Raw genomic sequence first — 21,228 nt, forward strand, 5'->3', positions numbered from 1 at the left:
ATGAAAGTAGGTGGTGCCCAAAAATGTATAGCAAGAACATTAACATTATTGTCCATATATCGCTACATGTCTGCACCTGAGTCCCACCTCAAACCACGTCAGTACAATCTGGCCACAAGGGACTCGGCGGACACCGACAGAATGCTCTGACTCTCCTGTGTGATTACCGGTCCCTGGAACCAGTGGACACCACTCCTCCCTTTCCTGATATCCCTCCCCTGCAGCTGTATTTCCCTGCTGCCAACACTGCTATTCTGGTTTCCCCTGCAGCGCAGGTGCCAATCTGATTCACACGGCTGAAGCTCCTGTTCCTGGTGCCCCCTCAGCTAAGGGCCACCTCTGTGTTCTCCAGCAGCCAGACTTCTGTTTCTGTTCTCCTACCCCGGAGACTCATGAGGAAACTTACTGCAATAGTGCAGTGATTATTGACCAACCCCTAGCGGCCAGGCCAACCCAATGAAAGAAGTGGATAATATTTACAGTAAAGCAGGAGACATTTTACTCTTCATCCAAATTCTTCTGTTCTAATGCAACGAGGGAGAACTGTCTTCATGCATGCTTAATAATCCAGGTAAGGAAATCACAGAAAAGTGAACCAGTTCATCTGGACACAATATGTATTGAGTGATACATTTCATTCATCCATCCATCCACCCATTATCCAAACCGCTTATCCTGCTCTCAGGGTTGCAGGGATGCAGGAGCCTATCCAAGCAGTCACTGGGTGCAAACGGGGAGACACCCTGGACAGGCTGCCAGTCCAGAAATACTTCATCACTATCTAAGTCAGAATCAGAATCAGAAATACTTTATTCATTCCCGAGGGGAAATTGGGTAAGTGACCTCTTTAGTCTCAACTGACTGCAGGTATCCCCCACCCTTATAAACAATACAGTGGCATAACAATTGGTTTCATATGCAGATTGCCATGACTATTAACTAGAGCTACAATGGCCATGTGTACTATTTACAAAGAATTTGGTAATAGCTGCAATCATAGCATTGTAAGATGGTGACAGATGTACTCATAGCCCCTCCCTCGTGTAGCCGGGTGGTAAATCTGTTAAATATGTTAAATGATTTTCCACTTAAATTTAGTATAGTTTAACTGTTAATATATGTAATTGTTACACTGTCAAGCCATGTAAAATGTCATTTGATGTATTTAAATTGTGAAGCAGATTGTGAGTGTATTTTTATAGTTTTGGTTGTCATTGCATGTTTTGACCAGTAAGTGGCAGTGTTGCGGACTTTTATTGTAACTCCGTGCAAGTTATCCAAGTGCATCTTGGGTGTTCTTTCTTTTTTCTTGCGTGAACCACCTGAAGATTGCGGTGTGACGATGCTCTGACTCCGTAGTAAGTAGGTGTAAATATTTTGTGAAATATACCTGTAACATTATTCCAAACGATATTGTATGTCGGTAATTTGACACGATGGTTTGATTTAGACGCTACTGGAGTTGATGTTCGGTGATTTTGGGCGCGACCTGTCGACCACTGTTCGCCATTGCAGGCATGACAAGGTAATGTTGGCGTGCATAAAGCCACACCATGCCATTGTATTTGGGTAGTAAGGGAAATGTAAAGGTTTTATGTGCATTTTAATTCTGTTTAAAGGTAACTGACAGAGTGAGAAGTTGCGCAATCTTCAGGAAGTTCCACATGTCTGTGTTAAACCCTGTTTAACATACATAGTCCACTGCCGTATTTTGCACCGTATTTTGTATTCTAACTTGCATGGATAAGAAGACACGCTGGCAGCTAACTGGCGGGTCTGACCCTTTAGTCGAGCGGTTAGCGATGTCTCCTGCGGTGCGGGCGATACGGGTTCGCTTCCCGGCCGCGGCAGTTCCTGTGGTTGCGTTGTCCCCCGAATTCGCTACAGTATTTATTATTTTCCTTTTAAAATCTTTTCTGTTAAACTTGCCACATCTGTGAACATTTATGAGCTGTTTGCTTGAAAGACACAGGAATTTATGCACTCAGTAAAACGATCTGCATTCGAAGGTTCAAACAATAAAATTAAAGCTACAAGAACCCCGGAAGTAATTGTGTCCTGTGTGGTATCTAATTCCACGGGTTACACTCGGTTCAGGGATGGTCATTCCTTCTTCACATAAATGGCCTCTTTGACTCCCCGTTCAAACCAGCGTTCCTTCCTTTTAAGGATGTGCACATCCTCATCCGTGAAAGAGTGGCCACTGGCCTGTAGATGGTGTAGACTGTGGAGTCCTGGTCTGACATGTTGGCTCTCCTGTGTTGTGTCTGGCATGGTAGCTCTCCTGTGTCTTGGCCAGCGTCTGTTTAGTTTCCCCACTGTACAAGTTACTGCAATCCTCCTGGCACTTAACAGTGTACACTATATTGCTCTGTTTATGCCGGGGGACCTGATCGTTGGGGTGCACCAATTCAGTGTAGGCGCTACGGGGGGGGCATTGGCCGGGCCTCGCCCCCACAAATGAAAGTTGTGCCCCCCCACCAATTACCCAGTGATGATGTAAAAATTAGTACTGAAACATCATGTAAAAATTTAAATTAATTAATGCACATAGCACATTTAAATACATAATCAATAATAATAATAATCAATGAAATAAAATGCTTAAATTTCGTGATTGTGGAGGAGCGGGGTTAGCAGGACACCGGAGCGGAACATCAAGTGTGTGATTTTGTCCATTCAAGTGGTAATTGCGTGTGACACACAGGGCTGTTTGCTGCGAGTAAGCTCACACGATCTGTTTGTAGCGTCTGTGCGCGAATGGAAAACAACGGGGGAAAAGAGCAGAGCACAAGTAAGGATTCTAAGCGCACATTCGAAGGTTAATTTAGCAAATCATTAATAAAAAAAATTCACAATCGAAGAATATTCAAATATAGAATGTAAATTTGACAGCCTTCATGCTCATGCCCCCCCGTGAAAACCGTAGGCCCGGCCGTCAGATTTGTTCTGGCGCCGACACTGCACCAATTTCTGGCGCACTGTTTTTCGGGTTGAAAGCAACTGAGTAGCGGTGTTTGGAAAATATGCGTCTCAACTGTTCTGACACTCCCGCCACATACGGAATCACCACTGGTTTACGCTTAGAGAGCTGTTGCCCTTCTCCTCTCTCCGATCGGCTGGTGCACTGTTTGGGCGTCTTCCTGGCTTTGACAAAAGCCCAGTTAGGATAACCACACTTAACCGGCGCCTGTTCAATGTGGGATTTCTCCCCTTCCCCGGCCGCTGTGTTGGTGGGGACATTGTCAGCTCTGTGGTTCAGCATCCTGATGACTCCTAGTTTGTGCACCAGTGGATGATGAGAGTCAAACCTTAAGTACTGATCAGTATGTGTTGGTTTACAATAAACATCAACAATCAAATGTCCCCCATCACCAATTGCAATTTCACAGTCTAAGAAGACTAACCTGTCATGTTCCACATCCTCCCTGGTGAACTTGATGTGGTGTCCACAGAGTTAATGTGGTCGGTGAAATGTGCTACATCCTGAGATCTAATTTTAACCCAGGTGTCGCCCACAAATCTGAACCAATGGCTAGGTGGTGTCCCTGGATAGGACATGGGGGGGGGGGCTAGGAGTACACCTGTCACCATCTTACAATGCTGCTATTTCAACTTTTACCCAATCCTCTGTGTATAATACAAATTGCCATTGTAACTCTGGTTAATGGTCATGGTAATTTACATATGACACTGGTCGTTGGTTTGGGTCACTATGCTGCTGTATTGTTTATAAGGGTGGGGACACCTGCAGTCAGGTGAGGCTGAAGAGGTCACTTAGATGACGATGAAATGTTTCTGTCAATAAACGTTGTGTCTGTATGAACTAATTCAGCTTTCTGTGAATGAAGGAGAAAGTTTAATTCAAATTCACACCACCGTGCCTTTATAAGGATAGAGGAGAAATTCTCTGTCACAGTTGAAAAATAAGCGTAATAAATAAATATTATGGTCCACAAAACTGTATTAAATGTGATAAATACAAATAAAATGAAACAAAAATATATCTCTCCATCCACAAGTAAATCATGTTACTTGTGTGTACATCATTTTTTTATAAATGTAGCATCATTTATATTTGATCAAATACATTTATGTATTCTTTTAGAACTAATATATTTACAGTGCCTAAACAGGCATTTGAACTAGTGAATCTGGATTTGTGAATTGAGATACACGTGTATCAGCTTGCATTTGTGTTCTTTTTATGACATTGTCCTTGTTAGACTCAGTGTAGACACTTTGTTCTATATTACACTTCCGCAGCCAGATAAACTCTTCCTCCAAGTTACGCCAGATACCATATGGGCAACCTGGGCATGTGCCCAGGGGCCCCTAAGTGTAAAAGGGCCCTCCGTGATGGGAGTTTTTTATGTCGGGCTCCATAGATAGCTTGACCCATTCTCTTGATAATCATCCAGTCAGAATGAAATAAAAGTTGTTTCCAATTAAATTAAGTCTCATGATTGATTATTATATTGGCGAGATGGCTGGGAAAGTGGTAGATTGCCTAATGGTCAAGGTGGGTGGGCATGGAGAGCAGGTGGCTTACACTGCACAGATTCAAGATCAGTTTTTCTCAAGCCAAGTCAAGGTTAAAAACAGTGGAATTAATTTTTACCTGTCCCACTATCAGTTAGGTTATATCTGAGAAGTGCGCGGGAAAGTTGCCAAGCAGCAGAAAATGGACGGCGTTAACCAGAAGTCCAGCGGGGCTGCCGAAGGAAAGAAAAGAAAGGAGAAGGAAGTTAAAGAAGCGGCCACAATTAAAATAAAAAAAAGTCCCGCTAATAAATTAGTTTTTTTAAGCCAAACAATGTGAAAAGAGGGCATTCCGATGGAGGATGTTGCACTAGCAAGTAGTAACGATAGCCTGGAAGCGGCTACCATCGGTTGCAGCAATGCGCAGCCTCAGCTAGCTAGCAATGAAAACGTTACCCTGGAAGTCTTTAACTCCAGCAGCGACACATTGCCTCTGTGAAGTGCTCAACAAGATTTGGAAAACGACGAAAAAAACAGTAAACATCAACGGAAGAAGAAGACAAAGACGGGGATGACCAAACAATGGAAAGTAAAGTTACTTCAAGCTCATTTGCAGTGGCAGGTCCCATCGTTTGTGAAGACCCCACCTTATGGGAATCAATTACAGAGAAGGTCCGGGAGGAAATTCTGAGAAAAGGGTTTTCGGCCTTTCAGAATCTGGCACTTGCACCAGCCTGTCACCAGAAAAACAGGAAGAAATAAGTGTATAAAAAGTGTAAGGATGAAAAAAATAGTAAGTTTGAATTATGGTTTCACTCCATTGTATAGCTTAAATATGCAGTAAACAAAGTCTCCTTGATACTACTTGGGGTTTTTAACACAAGTAACCTTTCCTTGGTTTGCTAAGAATCTCCCTATCCCAAAAAATACATCATGCAGGTGAGCTATTTGCCTCCACTATACAAATGTCGACAATGCATTAATTCATGCTTTGTTAGCAGAAATGGTGTACTCTTATTAATCAAATCAAATCAAAACAAATCAAATCAAATCAAATCAAATTTATTTGTATAGCCCAATATCACAAATTACAAATTTGCCTCAATGGGCTTAACAGCAACATAACATCCTGTCCTTAGACCTTCTCATCGGATAAGGAACAACTGCCTAAAAGAAAAAAAACCCTTTAACAGGGAGAAAAAATAGGAAGAAACCTCAGGGAGAGCAACAGATAGATCTCTCTCCCAAGACGGACAGCGTGTAATCAAAGTATCATTGTGAATGTAAACTGAGGTGTAATCTGATTCATTGAATAGTTTGCAAATTATTTATGCCTTATACCATTAACCATTGGGCGGCAACAATTTGGGGTGACAGTAGCTTAGAGGTAGAGCAGGTTGTCCGGTAACTGGAGGGTTGCCCATTCAATTCTCACAGACAGTGCAATGAGCCTGTTGTCATTTAATCCTGTGATACAAGGTTTCTTGGGGGCCGGGATGATAGTGGAGCTGTTGAAGCAGGAGGGGACTTCACAGAGCTCCAATGATCTGTTAAAGATCAGTGTGAAAATGGGGGCCAACTGGTTAAGACTTTCAGACAGGAGGGTGACATGCTATCTGAGCCTGGTGCCTTCCTGGTCTTCTGTCTCTAGAAGAGCTGGCACACGTCCTCAACACAGATCATAACTGTGGGTGGGGGTTTGCTGAGGAGGGGGGAGTGGCTAGGAGGGAGTGAAGTTGGTTGCGTATTGTGGCCAGAGAGGTGGAGGGGTGTGAAAGTTTGCTTTTTAAACCTGCAGTAAAACCCATTTTGGTCATCAGCCAGTTGATGGTTCCCTGTGGTGGTGGGGGGGATGGTCTCCTGTAGTTGGTAATGTCTTTCAACCCACTCCAGACTGATGATGGGTCGTTGGCAGAAAACCTGTTTTTCAACTTTTCAGAGTCGCACATTTCCATACCGGAAAGGTCAAGGCCCGGGTTTACCATTAACCGCCACCAGTACTGTTTGCCAGCAGGGTGCTGGTGGAAACTATGCTACTGTTGGGTGAAGGAGAAGCAGAGGTAAGGAGAAGGAGAGGGGGAAGGTATGTCCAGAGTCAGTGGGAGAGGAGGAAGGATAGGAGCGTGGAGGTGAGAGTCAGAACTTTGAATGTTGGCACTACGACTGGCAAAGGGAGAGAGCTGGCTGATAGGATGGAAAGAAGAAAAGTAGGTATACTGTGTGTGCAAGGGGAATAAGGCCAGGAGCGTCACATGTGGGTTCAAACTCTTCTACCATGGTGCAAATGGGGTAGGGGTAATTCTGAAGGAAGAGTATGTCAAGAGTGTGCTGGAGGTGAAGAGAATATCAGACAGAGTGATGAGTATGAAGCTGGAAATTGAAGGTGTATTGATGAATGTTATCAGCGCATATGACCCGCAAATTGGGTGTGAGATGGAAGAGAAAGAAGAATTCTGGAGTGGGTTGGATAAAGTTGCAGAGAGTGTAACCAAGTAGAAGAGAGTGGTGATTGGAGCGGACTTCAATGGGCATGTTGGTGAAGGGAATAGAGGTGATGAGGAGGTGATGGGCAGGTATGGTGTCAAGAAGAGAAATGTGGAAGGACAGATGGTGGTGGATTTTTGCGAAAAAGGATGGAAATGGCTGTGGTGAATACATATTTCAAGAAGAGGGTGGAACAGAGGGTGATGTATAAGAGTTGGAGGCAGCATCGTGGTCTGTAGGATGACTCTAGAGACCAAGAAGAGGAAAAGAGTGAAGGCAGAGCTAAGGATCAAGTGTTGGAAGTTGAAGAAAGGAGATTATTGTGTGGCGTTCAGGCAGGAGTTAAGACAGGCACTGGGTGGTAGTGAAGAGTTGTCGCATAGCTGGGCAACCACTGCAGAAATAGTGAGGGAGACAGGTAGGAAGGTACTTGGTGTGTCATCAGGACAGAGGAAGGAAGACAAGGAGTCTTGGTGGTGGAATGAGGAATACAGCAAGGTATACAGAGAGGAAGAGGTTGGCAAAGAAGAATTGGGATAGTCAGAGAGATGAAGAAAGTATACAGGAGTACAAGGAGATGCAGTGTAAAATGATGAGAGAGGTGGTGAAGGCAAAGGACATGGCGTATGGTGAGTTGTATGAGAGGTTAGACACTAAGGAAGGAGAAAAGGACTTGTACCAATTGGCTAGACAGAGGGATTGAGCTGGGAAGGATGTGCGGCAGGCTAGGGCGATCAAGGATAGAGATGGAAATGTGCTGACAAGTGAAGAGAGTGTGTTGAGAAGGTGGAAGAAGTACGTTGAGGGTCTGATGAATGAAGAAAATGAGAGAGAGAAGGTTGGATGATGTGGGGACAGTGAATCAGGAAGTGTGGTGGAATTAGCAAGGAGGAAGTGAGGGCAGCTACAGTGGCTTGCAAAAGTATTCATACCCCTTGAACTTTTCCACATTTTGTCACGTTTCGACCACAAACATAAATATATTTTATTGGAATTTTATGTGAAAGACCAACACAAAGTGGCACACAATTGTGAAGTACAAAGAAAATTATACATGATTTAAAAACAAATTTACAAATAAAAAACTGAAAAGTGCGGTGTGCAAAAGTATTCAGCCCCCCTGAGTCAATACTTTGTGGAACCGCCTTTTGCTGCAATTACAGCTGCAAGTCTTTTGGGAGTATGTCTCTACCAGCTTTGCACATCTAGAGACTGAATTTTTTGCCCATTCTTCTTTGCAAAACAGCTCAAGCTCAGTCAGATTAGATGGAGAGCGTTTGTGAATGGCAGTTTTCAGATCTTGCCACAGATTCTCAGTTGGATTTAGGTCTGGACTTTGACTGGGCCATTCTAACACATGAATAGGTTTTGTTTTAAACCATTCCATTGTAGCCCTGGCTTTATGTTTAGGGTCGTTGTCCTGCTGTAAGGTGAACCTCTGCCCCGGTCTCAAGTCTTTTGCAGACTCCAACAGGTTTTCTTCCAAGATTGCCCTGTATTTGGCTCCATCCATCTTCCCATCAACTCTGACCATCTTCCCTGTCCCTGCTGAAGAGAAGCACCCCCAGAGCATGATGCTGCCACCACCATGTTTGACAGTGGGGATGGTGTGTTCAGAGTGATGTGTAGTGTTAGTTTTCCGCCACACATAGCGTTTTGCATTTAGGCCAAAAAGTTCAATTTTGGCCTCATCTGACCAGAGCACCTTCTTCCACATGTTTGCTGTGTCCCCCACATGGCTTCTGGGAAACTGCAAACGGGACTTCTTATGGTTTTCTTTTAACAATGGCTTTCTTCTTGCCACTCTTCCATAAAGGCCAGATTTGTGCAGTGCACGACCAATAGTTGTGCTGTGGACAGATTCCCCCACCTGAGCTGTGGATCTCTGCAGTTCGTCCAGAGTCACCATGGGCCTCTTGGCTGCATCTGTGATCAGTGCTCTCGTTGTTCGGCCTGTAAGTTTAGGTGGACGGCCATGTCTTGGTAGGTTTGCAGTTGTGCCATATTCTTTCCATTTCCGGATGATGGATTGAACAGTGCTCCGTGAGATGTTCAAAGCTTGGGAAATCTTTTTATAACCTAACCCTGCTTTAAACTTCTCCACGACTTTATCCCTGACCTGTCTGGTGTGTTCCTTGGACTTCATGATGCTGTTTGCTCCCCAATATTCTCTTAACAAACCTCTGAGGCCATCACAGAACAGCTGTATTTGTACTGAGATTAGATTACACACAGGTTGACTCTATTTAGTCATTAGGTCAACATTCGATCATTCAGCAATCATCAGGCAACTTCTGAAGGCATTTGGCTGCACTCAGAGAAAAGGGGGCTGAATACTTTTGCACACCACACTTTTCATTTTTTTTATTTGTAAATTTTTTTTTAAATCATGTGTAATTTTCTTTGTACTTCACAGTTGTGTGCCACTTTGTGTTGGTCTTTCACATAAAATTCCAATAAAATATATTTATGTTTGTGGTCGTAACGTGACAAAATGTGGAAAAGTTCAAGTGGTATGAATACTTTTGCAAGCCACTGTATGAAGAGGATGAAGAATGGAAAGGCAGTTGGTCCTGATGACACACTTGTGGAGGCATGGAGGTGTTTAGGAGAGATGGCAGTGGAGTTTTTAACTAGATTGTTTAACACAATCTTGGAAAGTGAGAGGATGCCTGAGGAGTGGAGAAGAAGCATACTGGTACCGATTTTCAAGAATAAGAGTGATGTGCAGAACTGCAGCAACTACAGTGGTATAAAGTTGATCAGCCACAGCATGAAGATATGGGAAAGAGTAATAGAAGCTAGGTTAAGAGCAGAGGTGACGATTAGTGAACAGCAGTATGGTTTCATGCCATAAAAGAGCACTACAGATGTGATGTTTGCTTTGAGAATGTTGATGGAGAAGTATAGAGAAGGCCAGAAGGAGTTATATTGTGTCTTTGTGGATTTAGAGAAAGCATATGACAGGGTGCCAAGAGAGGAGGTGTGGTATTGTATGAGGAAGCTGGGATTTGTAGAGTGGTGCAGGATATGTATGAGGGAAGTGTGACAATGGTGAGGTGTGCGATTGGAATGACAGATGGGTTCAAGGTGGAGTTGGGATTACATCAAGGATCGGCTCTAATCCCTTTCTTGTTTGCAATGGTGATGGACAGGTTGACGGACGAGAACAGGCAGGAGTCTCCATGGACTATGATGTTTGCGGATGACATTGTGATCTTTAGCGAGAGTAGGGTGCAGTTTGAGGAGAGCCTGGAGAGGTGGAGGTATGCACTGGAGAGAAGAGGAATGAAAGTCAGTAGGAGCAAGGAGCAAGGAGATGCGTGAATGAGAGGGAGGACAGTGGAATGGTGAGGATGCAAGGAGTAGAGGTGACAAAGGCGTATGAGTTTAAATACTTGGGGTCAACTGTCCAAAGTAATGGGGAGTGCAGAAGAGAGGTGAAGAAGAGAGTGCAGGCAGGGTGGAGTGGGTGGAGAAGAGTGTCACGAGTAATTTGTGAGAGAAGGGTACCAGCAAGAGTTAAAGGGAAGGAAGGTTTACAAGATGGTTGTGAGACCAGCTATGTTATATGGTTTGGAGACAGTGGCACTGACAAAAAGACAGAAGGCAGAGCTGGAGGTGTCAGAGTTGAAGATGCTAAGATTTTCATTGGGAATGACAAAAGACAGGATTAGGAACGAGTATATTAGAGGGACAGCCCAGGTTGGAGACAAAGCGAGAGAGGCAAGATTGAGACAGTTTGGAAATGTGCAGAAGAGAAATGCTAAGTATACCACACCACAGTGTCATTGATTTTATGGTATTGCCTGTCAGTCATTGACCCCCCCCCACCACCACCACCACCACCTCCACACACACACTACCACCACCACCACCACCACCACAGACCTGCTGTCCAAGATCCAGGGTCTTCTTTTTAACTTCTGGGATAAACTGTACTGGATGCCTCAGAGTATGCTGTATCTGCTGAGGGTTGAAGGGGGACAGGGCCTAATTCCTGCCAGCAGCAGGGGGGGCTACCTTCCATTTCCAGTTCCTACAAAGGTTTCTGTGTGCTGTTACTGATTTAGTGAGGTGGTCACTGGCTTGCACCATTTTGAGTCAGCTCGGTGGACTGGGACTTAACAGATCTTTGTTTCTGATGGACAAAGCAGCCTAACATTAAGGAACTACCTGTATTGTATCGTGGACTGTTTAAGGTGTGGAACTTGTTAAAAAAAGAGAGACTGAGACAACACAGCTCAGTGTTTTGGCTCCTCCAGGAACCAATCATACATGGCACCTTTTTCAGTGCAGTCTGTTAAGTGGGGCCAACTCTGCTCAGGTGGTTCTGTGTGTCTAACATAGTGACTCTGGGACATGTAGTTCAGGTTGCAGGTCCAAACATGGACAACACAGCTTCTCCTGCTTCCCGCTTAGAGTTGAGATTGACTCGTGTCATCACTCTGCTGCTTAATAAATGGAGAGAAGCTCTCACAGATAGTGAGTGAACACTGTTGAATTCGTTTTTATAATGGTTCTGTTCGACCTGATGAGAATGATGTTTTCCCTTCAATGAACATTGCCCCAGATTTTAAGGACTCTACAGGACCTTTTTTTTAAAAAAAAAGTAGGAATACCTCTGAGTTGTCTTTTAAAGCTCCAAATAGAAAGTCAATGTATAAAATGTTAAATCGGCACAGGGACAAATTGAATGGTAAACCTGACACTCAATGGAGGGCTGACTTGGGTCTGAGTGACAGTGTTGGACCTGAGTAGGGCGCTGTGCAAACCACCATCAATCAAAAGAGCTGCAGACCTGCAGTGGAGGGTTTTACATGGTGTCGTGGCTGTTAATGCTTTTGTCTTTGTCATTGATTCTGAGGTTAGCCATGATTGTCCGTTTTGCACTAATCGTGGAACTGTTTTTCATCGTTTCGTGGAATGTTGTTGACTGCTGCCGCATTTTACAATGCTGGAAAATGTTTTTGGGTTGTTTGGGGAAGTCTTTTCCGAACCCATGTTCATTCTGGGTTACAGGTACTCTCAGAAAAACAAGGCCAAATGCAGCTTCTTAACTTCATTCTGGGGAGTGCAAGGATGGCCGTGTACCTGAGCAGAAGAGACAAGATAGAGGAAGATGGGGAGGATGATGCTGTCTTTGTGCTTATATAAATGTTAAAAGCAAATTTAAAAGTAGATTTTATTATTACAGAATAATGAAAAATCTGGAAAGTTTTCGCAGTGTGTGGTGTTATAACGATGTGTTTACTGTGTTGTGGATGCTGAGCTGAACTTTGGGAGAGTACTGAGATGATTTGGGTTCTGTGAATCCGATGTTACTGTGTTGGTTTTTATCTTGTTTATTGTGTTGTTTTGTAACATTTCAAATTTTCTATTAGAATATTGTTAAAAATCAAAAATCTGTCTCTCTCTCACTGCTGTGGCTGTACATTACCCCGCCCAAGACCTCCACCAAGCTGCAACATGTATGCCCCAAAAGAAGAATACAGATGCAAGCTGATCCACACATGCATCTCAGTTCACAAATGCACAGCAACATCGAATTCAAATGCTTGTTCAGGTGCCAAAAACACATCAGTACTAAAAAAAAACATGGAAAATATAATTAATCACATATAAATGGTGCTACATTTATTCATATGATGGTTTACATAATACAAGTAAAATCATTTTTTCGTGGAGAGATATATTTATGTTTCTGCTTCTTTGCATTTAACAATCTTATTACCAATTTTTGGACTGTATTTATCTTTTTCCATTTCTATTTAATATTGTTTACTATTACTGTTAGGCTGATGTTATGTGATGGTTTTCACTGTGACATTGGTTATGTTCATATGATTCTCTTCCTATAATAAAATTATTTTGTCAGCAAGTTTTTCAGAACATGCATTTGATTGGCTATAAGCCTATAGGCCGAACCAATAATTTCTAGGCCCATCATCAAATTCTTCTTTAGCCACACCAGTGGTTTGGGGGCACCAAGAAGAAATACTTGGGGCGATATTGCTAGGGAGCAGTAAGTATCTGGTGCACAGGAATTTGGAATTAGAAATCTTTGGCTCTTATTCCGAGATATGAGTTTGAGTGTGCTGTAGTTTCTGGACTTGTGCGGGTACAGGGCAGATGTGTATGGAGAATTATTGCCCTGTCCTTTTGTTTTGCTTGACATATAAATTGTGTTGCAGGGTTTTGGAGGGCATTCCCAAACAACAGTAAATTTCCGGACACTAAACGGAGCATTCCCTCTGAAAATCTTGACAAGTTCCACACATGCGAGAACTCGTAAGTGGAAATTTCTGGAAGCTGTTCGTTTCCAGATTTCTGCACTGTTGTGTGCAGCCCGCAAACACATCTTTTCATGCAGGGGGATGCAATAAGTACCATGACGCAAAAACATGCAAATAGGTGGAAGCGACACCTATTTGAGTATAGTCCACTTGGACCATACTCTGGGGAGTATGTAAACTAATTAGTTCAAAACACGGTGGAATGGCGAGAGAAAACAGAAGAAATAAAATAGGACACATAGGTATGCAAAATTGTAGTTATGAATGAAATAAACAGGGACGCAAATCAACACCAGCGGGACTCACATCCTCGGATTCAAACAAGTGGCACATCATCTTGTACTGGCGCTTATTGTCCTGGTTTGAGGCCTCTATGTTCTCCTGAGATTCTTGTCGTGGCACACGGCACCGGGCCATCAAAGCCACGATGTTCCCAATGTCAGTGATGTAGGAGATGGTCCGCAGAGGGTAGTTCACCAGAGATTCCTGTTGAAAGCAGTGAACCATCGCACAAGTTTACAAACCATTCAACAAGGAAACAGTATCACAGATGTGAGGCGCAACTGTTGTCTGACTGTGCCATGAAAATAATGCTATGGGATGTTTATTTTAAGTTTGCAATTGGAATTATGCCTAGTATTGACAGCACATTTTCAATCGCTCTGTGCATAACTGTAGTCCACTGACTTCCGGTTTCTACTGCAGCGGTCAAACCAGTTTCCTGTTTGTTGGCGTATTGACAGTGGCATATTTTTTGCGGCGTCTGCAAGATTTACCTTGGATAAATGTCAACGACATGCACAGAATTATCGACGAACTTTCCCCTGCACCTACCAGCAAACTGGTGAAAAGTTTCAAGTTGTACATATCAAGTTTTGTCCACAATTCCGTCCGTCCGTCTGCTCATCCTCATAATTGCGGATGTACCTTGATATTCACAACTTGAAACTTTTAACCGTTTGCTGGTAGGTGCAGGGGAAAGTTTGTCGACAATTCGGTGCATGTCGTTGACATTTATCAACGGTAAATCTTACAGGCATCGCAGAAAATATGCCATTGTCAATAGCACACGCCAACAAACAGGAAACTGATATGACCGCTGCAGTGGAAACCGGAAGTCAGTGGACTGCGGTTGTGCAGAGTCGATTGAGTAACTTAAGTTACATATAATTTACACAATATGCCGATTGGATGGTTAACGTTGACATTGTAAAATATATACTTTTGCAGAGCTCAACAGAGCTGTTACCTCAACCGAATCATGTTTAGCTTAACAATGACCCAGAAGAGCAAGGTGACACACCAGTAACACTTCTAAGCTCTACAGGTGATGGAGTACATCTTACTTGCATCTCTGTTGTTGTTGTCTGTTAGAAATCCTACCTCGTAGGAAACTACACGGGCAATACCAAGTGATAGGATGGAGGGAGATGTGGTGGGGTGCAGAAAAACAAATCTTTCCAATTTTTTATACGGTCGTAAGCCTTCTCCAAGTCCACAAAACACATGTAGACTGGCTGGTCAGACTCCCATGCCCCCCTCAGCACTTCTGCATGGGTAAAGAGTAGCTGTGTTGTTCCACGGCCAGGACGGAATCCGCATTGTTCCTCCTGGATCTGAGGTTCGACAGTCGGTCAGAGCCTCCTTTCCAGCACCCTAGAGTAGACTTTCCCAGGGAGGCCGAGCAATGTGATGCCCCGATAATTGGAGCACACCCTCCGGTCCCCTTTTTTTAAATATGGGAACCACCACCCCAGTCTGCCACTCCACAGGAACTGCCCCCAACCTCCACAAGACACTGAAGAGGCGTGTCAGCCAAGACAGCCCAACAATGTCCAGAGCCTTCAGCATCTCAAGGCAAATCTCATCCACACCGGCACATGCTAGTTTTGACAAATCATTTCTCAAGCCATTAGCTTTGGTTTGCTATTGTGGGAATGTGTTGTTTTCTATAAAGGCACATATTTCATAAAGAGACCACAACAAGAAACATGAAGCGGCTATCCTAAAATCAAAAGCATCAAGCAGTGGGGTTTTACCATGCCCTCATCAATTTGTTTCCCAAAAGGATGATGCACATGGTGACAAAAAAGAGAACGTGTTTGTAACTTCAACAGCAAGACTGTCTGGATCCTGTTTTGTTTTGGTACTAATCGTGACAGTTGCAGTGATTGTCAGTCTTAAAATGTCCAACAAATTCTGTGCTCCATCAGTGCCTCTTTTGCAAAGATACCAAAATGACTGGCCACGTGATACCGATTGAAGGGAAACTTATCATAACAGTAATACATAGATAATACTACACCGTTAATGGCAGAAATGCCACATAGTAAAGATGCCAACCACCACCAAAATACAAGAGGAAAGGAAGTATTGGAAGAAGACCCTAGAAATGAAGACTACAGTACCTGGCAGTCAGTGCTGAGCACTTGAATCCGCTGGGTAGAGATAAAGAGGTCCACCTCTGTCATGGACTGAGGCTCGTCCTTGGGTCTCTGCTAACACACACAACCAAATATGTCATGCATCAAAACAGAGAAATGTTTAATGACACACAAATATTGTGTTAAAACGTGCATACAGATACGTTTTGTTTTTCTTATCTCTATTTTATTAAGTGAGCAAATGTCAGCAGTCATTCTCATAAGTCAACAAAGATCAAGAGTTTTGGGCACAGTTTATATTGAGTAGGAATACCTCTAAAATTATTATATCTTTTGAGTCTTCTTTCACTTATCTACGACCGACAAAACTGTTTCACAAGGATGTGGATGTGATGTTAAACTGCAGTGAGCCCATGACATAACTCTCAAGCAGTTTGCAGCACATTTGCTTTTTTTTTTTTACTTCTGTATTAATTGTTGTTTGTTTGCCTGCCCAGGGACTGCAGATGCAAATTAGCTGCCGGCTAACTCTGGTGCAATTGTAAAATTGTGCGTTGTCCCTGTCAAATAAACAATAAACTAAAGCAGTAGCGCGCGCACACACACACGCACGCACGCACACACACACACACACACACACACACACACACACACACACACACACACACACACACACACACACACACACACACGACTGGTTAACGTGGCGCGGGAGATCCGAATTCGCGTCCTGCTTGCGGTGGTTCCCGGGCTGCCCCCCCTAATAGCCTGGGTGCGTAAGATGGCGTCGTTTGACTTCCGACGTACGAGTACTTGCACAAGAACTTCCGGTCTGGTTTGTTGCGAGAAGAGATGGCTTTGTTTTACACTCGCTGTTTGCAGGATCTCCCTAAAATAACGGTCGACGATGTACATCACATCGTGAGTGCTTCCTCGGTAGCTCAGGCGAGCAATAAAGAAAAGGGGTTTAAGATGTATATTTCGAGCTACATCGACAACTACGAGGGTGAGTAATGGGCTCATTAGAACTATGCTAGTGCTAGCTAGCTTGCTAACTAACATTAGCTGGCTGTCTTGCAACTAGCGTTACCTTGCTATTTTTTTTATTAGTCAGCTAATGTTGATGACTAGTACTACTACTACTTTCAGCTGCTCCCGTTAGGGGTCACCACAGCAGATCATCCCTTTCCATCTCTTCCTGTCCTCTGCATCTTCCTCTGTCACACCAGCCACCCGCATGTCCTCCCTCACCACATCCATAAACCTCCTCTTTGGCCTTCATCTTTTCCTCTTCCCTGGCAGCTCCATATTCAGCATCCTTCCCCCAATATACCCAGCATCTCTCCTCCACACATGTCCAAACCATCTCAATCTTGCCTCTCTTGCTTTGTCTCCAGACCGTCCAACCTGAGCTGTCCCTCTAATATACTCCTTCCTAATCCTGTCCTTCTTCATCACTCCCAATGGAAATCTTAATATCTTCAACTCTGCCACCTCCAGCTCCGCCTCCTGCCAGAGAGCAGAAGGTGTCTGTAAATGGCTGTCTCTCGGACTCTGTAGCTATATACACAGGCTCACCACAAGGATGCGTCCTTTCGCCTTTACTTTTTATGTACATTGACGGGTGCAGGATTACTCAGGAGGGCGCTATTTGGTCAAATTTTCTGGCGACACTGCATTGCTGACCCTTCCCCAAGGTTCTGAATCAGTCCATGGGAATTCTCTCACTGGTTTTATTTCTTGGTGTGATAACAACTTCTTGGACTTAAATGTTTCTAAAACCAAGGAGCTGATTATGGATTTTAGACATTAACAGAGATGCAGCCAAATGGTTACATCATACAAACATGTGGGTACTATCATCAACGATCACTTTAAATTTGATGTGAACACTGAAGCTATTGTGAAACAGGGGCAACAGAGAATTCACCTTCTCCTTAAACTAAATTCCTTTTCTGTCAGTGCTGTCATCCTCTCGCTTTTATCAATCTTTCATTGAGAGTCTTCCATTGTCATTCTGATTTTCTTCTAAGTCTTCCAAACAGATGCAACAAGGTGCTGAACAAACAGGCAAAGATGCTGTTTGGTGGTCGGGAGTGACCCCAAACAACATGCTGAGAGCATCATTACACCTGACACCTAAAAATCAATGATGCAGGTCCATGAGGTTGAACTTCTGATCTCTGGGACGTGTGTGTGCACAAGTTTTGGTCATGTGTCTTTTTGACCTTGATACGGCTGACAGCCTGCTGGGCTTGCATCATGCGTATGTTCTTCGAGGGTGTCTTGTCAGACAGCAACTGGGTTGAGCCCAGGTAGTTTGTTGCAAAGATGATGCCATCAATCAGGTCCTCTGGATCACATGGACCTGGGACTAAAAGAGGTGATTAGAAAGAGGGAAGGTGGAAGGGGATGAGGGAGGGAAAATGAGAAGAAAGACGTTGATTTTATTTTGGGAAGCCAGATTGGGTAGTAGGTCAGCCAGGGAGCAAAGTAATCCAACTGGTAATTAAGTAGATTTCTGTCTGTACTGCCTTTTGTGCACTGCCTATTGTGCTCAATGACATTTAAGAAGTGCTAATGCAGCACCTACATCAGGCATAAATATGCAGGTCAGTTTGATCAGCTGTGTGTTACTAGGGAAAATCATTTGGAAATCAGTCCCACAACAAAAACATTCGCTGACTGTACAAAACATGTTCATGCACAAAATGAAAGGTTTTAATTCAATGCTGCCTGCTCCATCATCAGTCCATCAATGATAAATGTTCCTGGAAGGAGCCTCTTCCTTTACTGAGCAATCATTGCTCTCTCTAACAGAAGAGTGAGAGTGTCTTTGAATGGACCATGACAAAAAGCACTCACCATGTATACGCGAGGGGAAGGATGCCAGGCTTCTGCTATGCTACGAATCAGAGTAGATGGAAGAACCTATTAGGGTTTATTTAAATATCCTCCACACAGAAATTATTTTGAACTTTTTGATGGTGTATGTCAGCTGTTGCTAACCATGTGCCATGGAGAGCCATGTGTATGCAGGTTTTCAATCATACCCGACTCCAAATCCTGGGGCCTCATGTAGCAATCGTTACTATGGGCAAATTTGTGCGTACACAACCATGGGATGTTTTAGCCCTGAAGTTTGTCTCAGAGACCAGTGTGGAACCCGGGCAACTCCTGAATTTAGCCACCGATTGGCTAACACTGACATCTTTGCAGGCCTAGGTGACTTCTCGTTGCAAGAGATAGACAGTAGATGTTAGGAAGAAGGAATTATCAACAACCATCATGCTTTGCTGCTGACTGTCAGACAACTTGAGGGCTAAAAGATTCCATGGGTATGTACACACAAATTTGCCCATAGTAACGATTGATACACAAGGCCCCAACATTCTTCCTCTTTGATTGAAGGGTTGCTAATCAGCGAAATCACCTGGTGTGGAGTCCGGCTGGAATGAAAACCTGCATACACATGGTTCTCCATGGCACATGGTTTAGCCACCCGTGGTGTATGTGATAGATGTGCAATCATAAGACACAAACCTCTTTATTGGAAGGACGCGAATCCAAGCTGGTGCCATGTAACAGGTGTCCACTGGATGACTCTGCCTCTGAGGGGAAGGACGAGCTCGAGTGTGGAGACTACAGATAAAGACAAGATAAAAAAGAAAACAGACTATAAAAACTAAAATCTTTTTGAAGCATAAGGTGTTGTATACTCACTATGGATTAGTGATAACTATTCAATAACCAGGCGCAAGACAGGAGCAGGAGTGAACGTGGGCTTCATCTTTCATAAGACACTTCTGAATGGCTGGTTACACATATCAGTGACGTACACAGAGGTATTTACAGAGTGCCATTAGGGGAAAACTAATAGTCAATGCATAGCATACTCCTTCCCCTTTACTTTAATGCTCCCTTAACAAAAGTCAAACTCTTCTTTCAAATAAAACTCTGTTACCAGTGGTCTTTTCTTTTACAATAAAATTATAGGTCTAGAAGATAGCCTATTATTTGAACTAAGGGGAAGAGGGTAGACTGCCTCTATTCCTGGATTTAACCCGGGATTTATTCTGCCCCATGTCGAGGGTTAGCCTCTACTAAACATAAGGGTCAGTCTCTCTGGAGGTCGTCTGTCTCTAGTGAGATAGCGACAACCTGTGCAGGATCATGGTAGATCTCTGGTAACAGGTCTGGGTTCCTTGGCGAAGAGGTGTCATCGCAGAAACGAGAAGTAAGCAACAGCTGGCATGTCTTCTCCAGATGATGTGATCATTGGTTTCCACTATATATGACACAGGGCCAGTTTGTGCCACAGCTGTTGCAGGTATCCATTTTGGTCCTCTCGCGTAGTTCCGGGCGAGAACTGTCTCTTCAGCTGTGAAGCTCCTGTGTTTGGCTTCAACACGTCTCTCCACTTGAGCACGCTGTTAAGTCTGCACAGCTTGTTTAGTCTTTTGTGGTCTCAGTAGGTCGAGCCTGGTACGGAGTTGTCTATTCAACATAGCTGAGGCAGGAGACACCTTTGTCGTAGACTCGTAGCATGAGGTGTGTTTCTGTACATCAACAAGAACGTGTTGAGACGCCTGTTAAGAGGTCCGTCCCCTTGCGAGCCCTTTAGAGCTTGTGTTAAAGTCTGTACCAGTCTCTCTGCAAGACCATCTGCAGGATGAAATGGCGCCGACTTGATTTGCTGAATACCAGGAATCAGGAACACTTTGTCATTTCATTTCATGTACTTATGAAATGAAATATCGTTTCTCCCAGCCCACAGCAGTGCGACAAATACACATATCCACAAAATACAAGAACACACATCCAAACTAACACATATGTAAAGGAGTGAATTATATCTTTGCCAGCAGATGGCGTTCTGGTGTTTTTCTTATGTTTCTGTTATGCCCTGCTGTAGTCTGAGTTGGGGGTTTTTTGTTTGTTTTTTGGTCCTCCGCAGCCACCGTAGATTAATTTTGTTTTTACTCGGGGTGATTTTAAGAAAATAACTCAGAGCAATCTGTTCTGCCTCAACCGCCACCGGGAGTCCTGTTGCCTGTCTGTCGTCCCGGCCCTGGTACACGTCACCTAACACAACGCAGAGACCTTGCTGGGGCTCACCGCCTGAAAGACAGGGTTACATCTTTCGTGCCGTGACCCGGATGGCGGTTTACAAGAGGACGAGCAGACGACTTGTATATTAAAAGTCCACAACTCCCATAACTATAAGTCATTAAATCATAACCATAAACAATAGTACTGGGGGGGGGGTTGAATGTGAATGACTGAGTGGGTGCTTATCACTCTCTGCCACTGCAGGTTCCCTTGCTTCTCTGCCATATTTTCTGACCCCGATCCATGACTCTCAATTGATAGGAAAGTCTTTTAGGTGGGTGCCTATCCCTAGGGGGGTTTCTCCGGACATGCACTGGTTCTGATGGTGGGACACCACTCAAGTGAGGGGAGTTATTTTCCCTCTGTACCTCGGCAATGAACTCCCTAGGTTTCCCGCTCCCCCTGTTCTCCTTCACTATCCTGCTCACTTGTTTCCTCCAGCTGTTCCGTGTCATGATCCTCCTCCCCAT

At 43.9% G+C, this 21,228-nt stretch overlaps 1 protein-coding gene across 1 annotated transcript in view; it reads right to left on the reverse strand.

Moving 5' to 3' along the window:
* The window catches only part of apba1a (amyloid beta (A4) precursor protein-binding, family A, member 1a), a 38,846-nt gene extending 17,618 nt beyond the window's left edge, over positions 1-21,228 (reverse strand). Inside the window, exons 1-6 of the mRNA XM_056279050.1 lie at positions 21,127-21,228; positions 19,190-19,288; positions 18,512-18,551; positions 17,875-18,020; positions 15,671-15,757; positions 13,569-13,748 (exon numbers count right to left, since the gene is read on the reverse strand). Of these exons, the coding sequence (XP_056135025.1) occupies positions 13,569-13,748; positions 15,671-15,757; positions 17,875-18,020; positions 18,512-18,551; positions 19,190-19,288; positions 21,127-21,228 (654 nt within the window). The remainder of the gene's footprint in view (positions 1-13,568; positions 13,749-15,670; positions 15,758-17,874; positions 18,021-18,511; positions 18,552-19,189; positions 19,289-21,126) is intronic.

The sequence above is a fragment of the Lampris incognitus genome, chromosome 1 (assembly GCF_029633865.1).
Source record: "Lampris incognitus isolate fLamInc1 chromosome 1, fLamInc1.hap2, whole genome shotgun sequence".
NCBI lineage: Eukaryota > Metazoa > Chordata > Actinopteri > Lampriformes > Lampridae > Lampris > Lampris incognitus.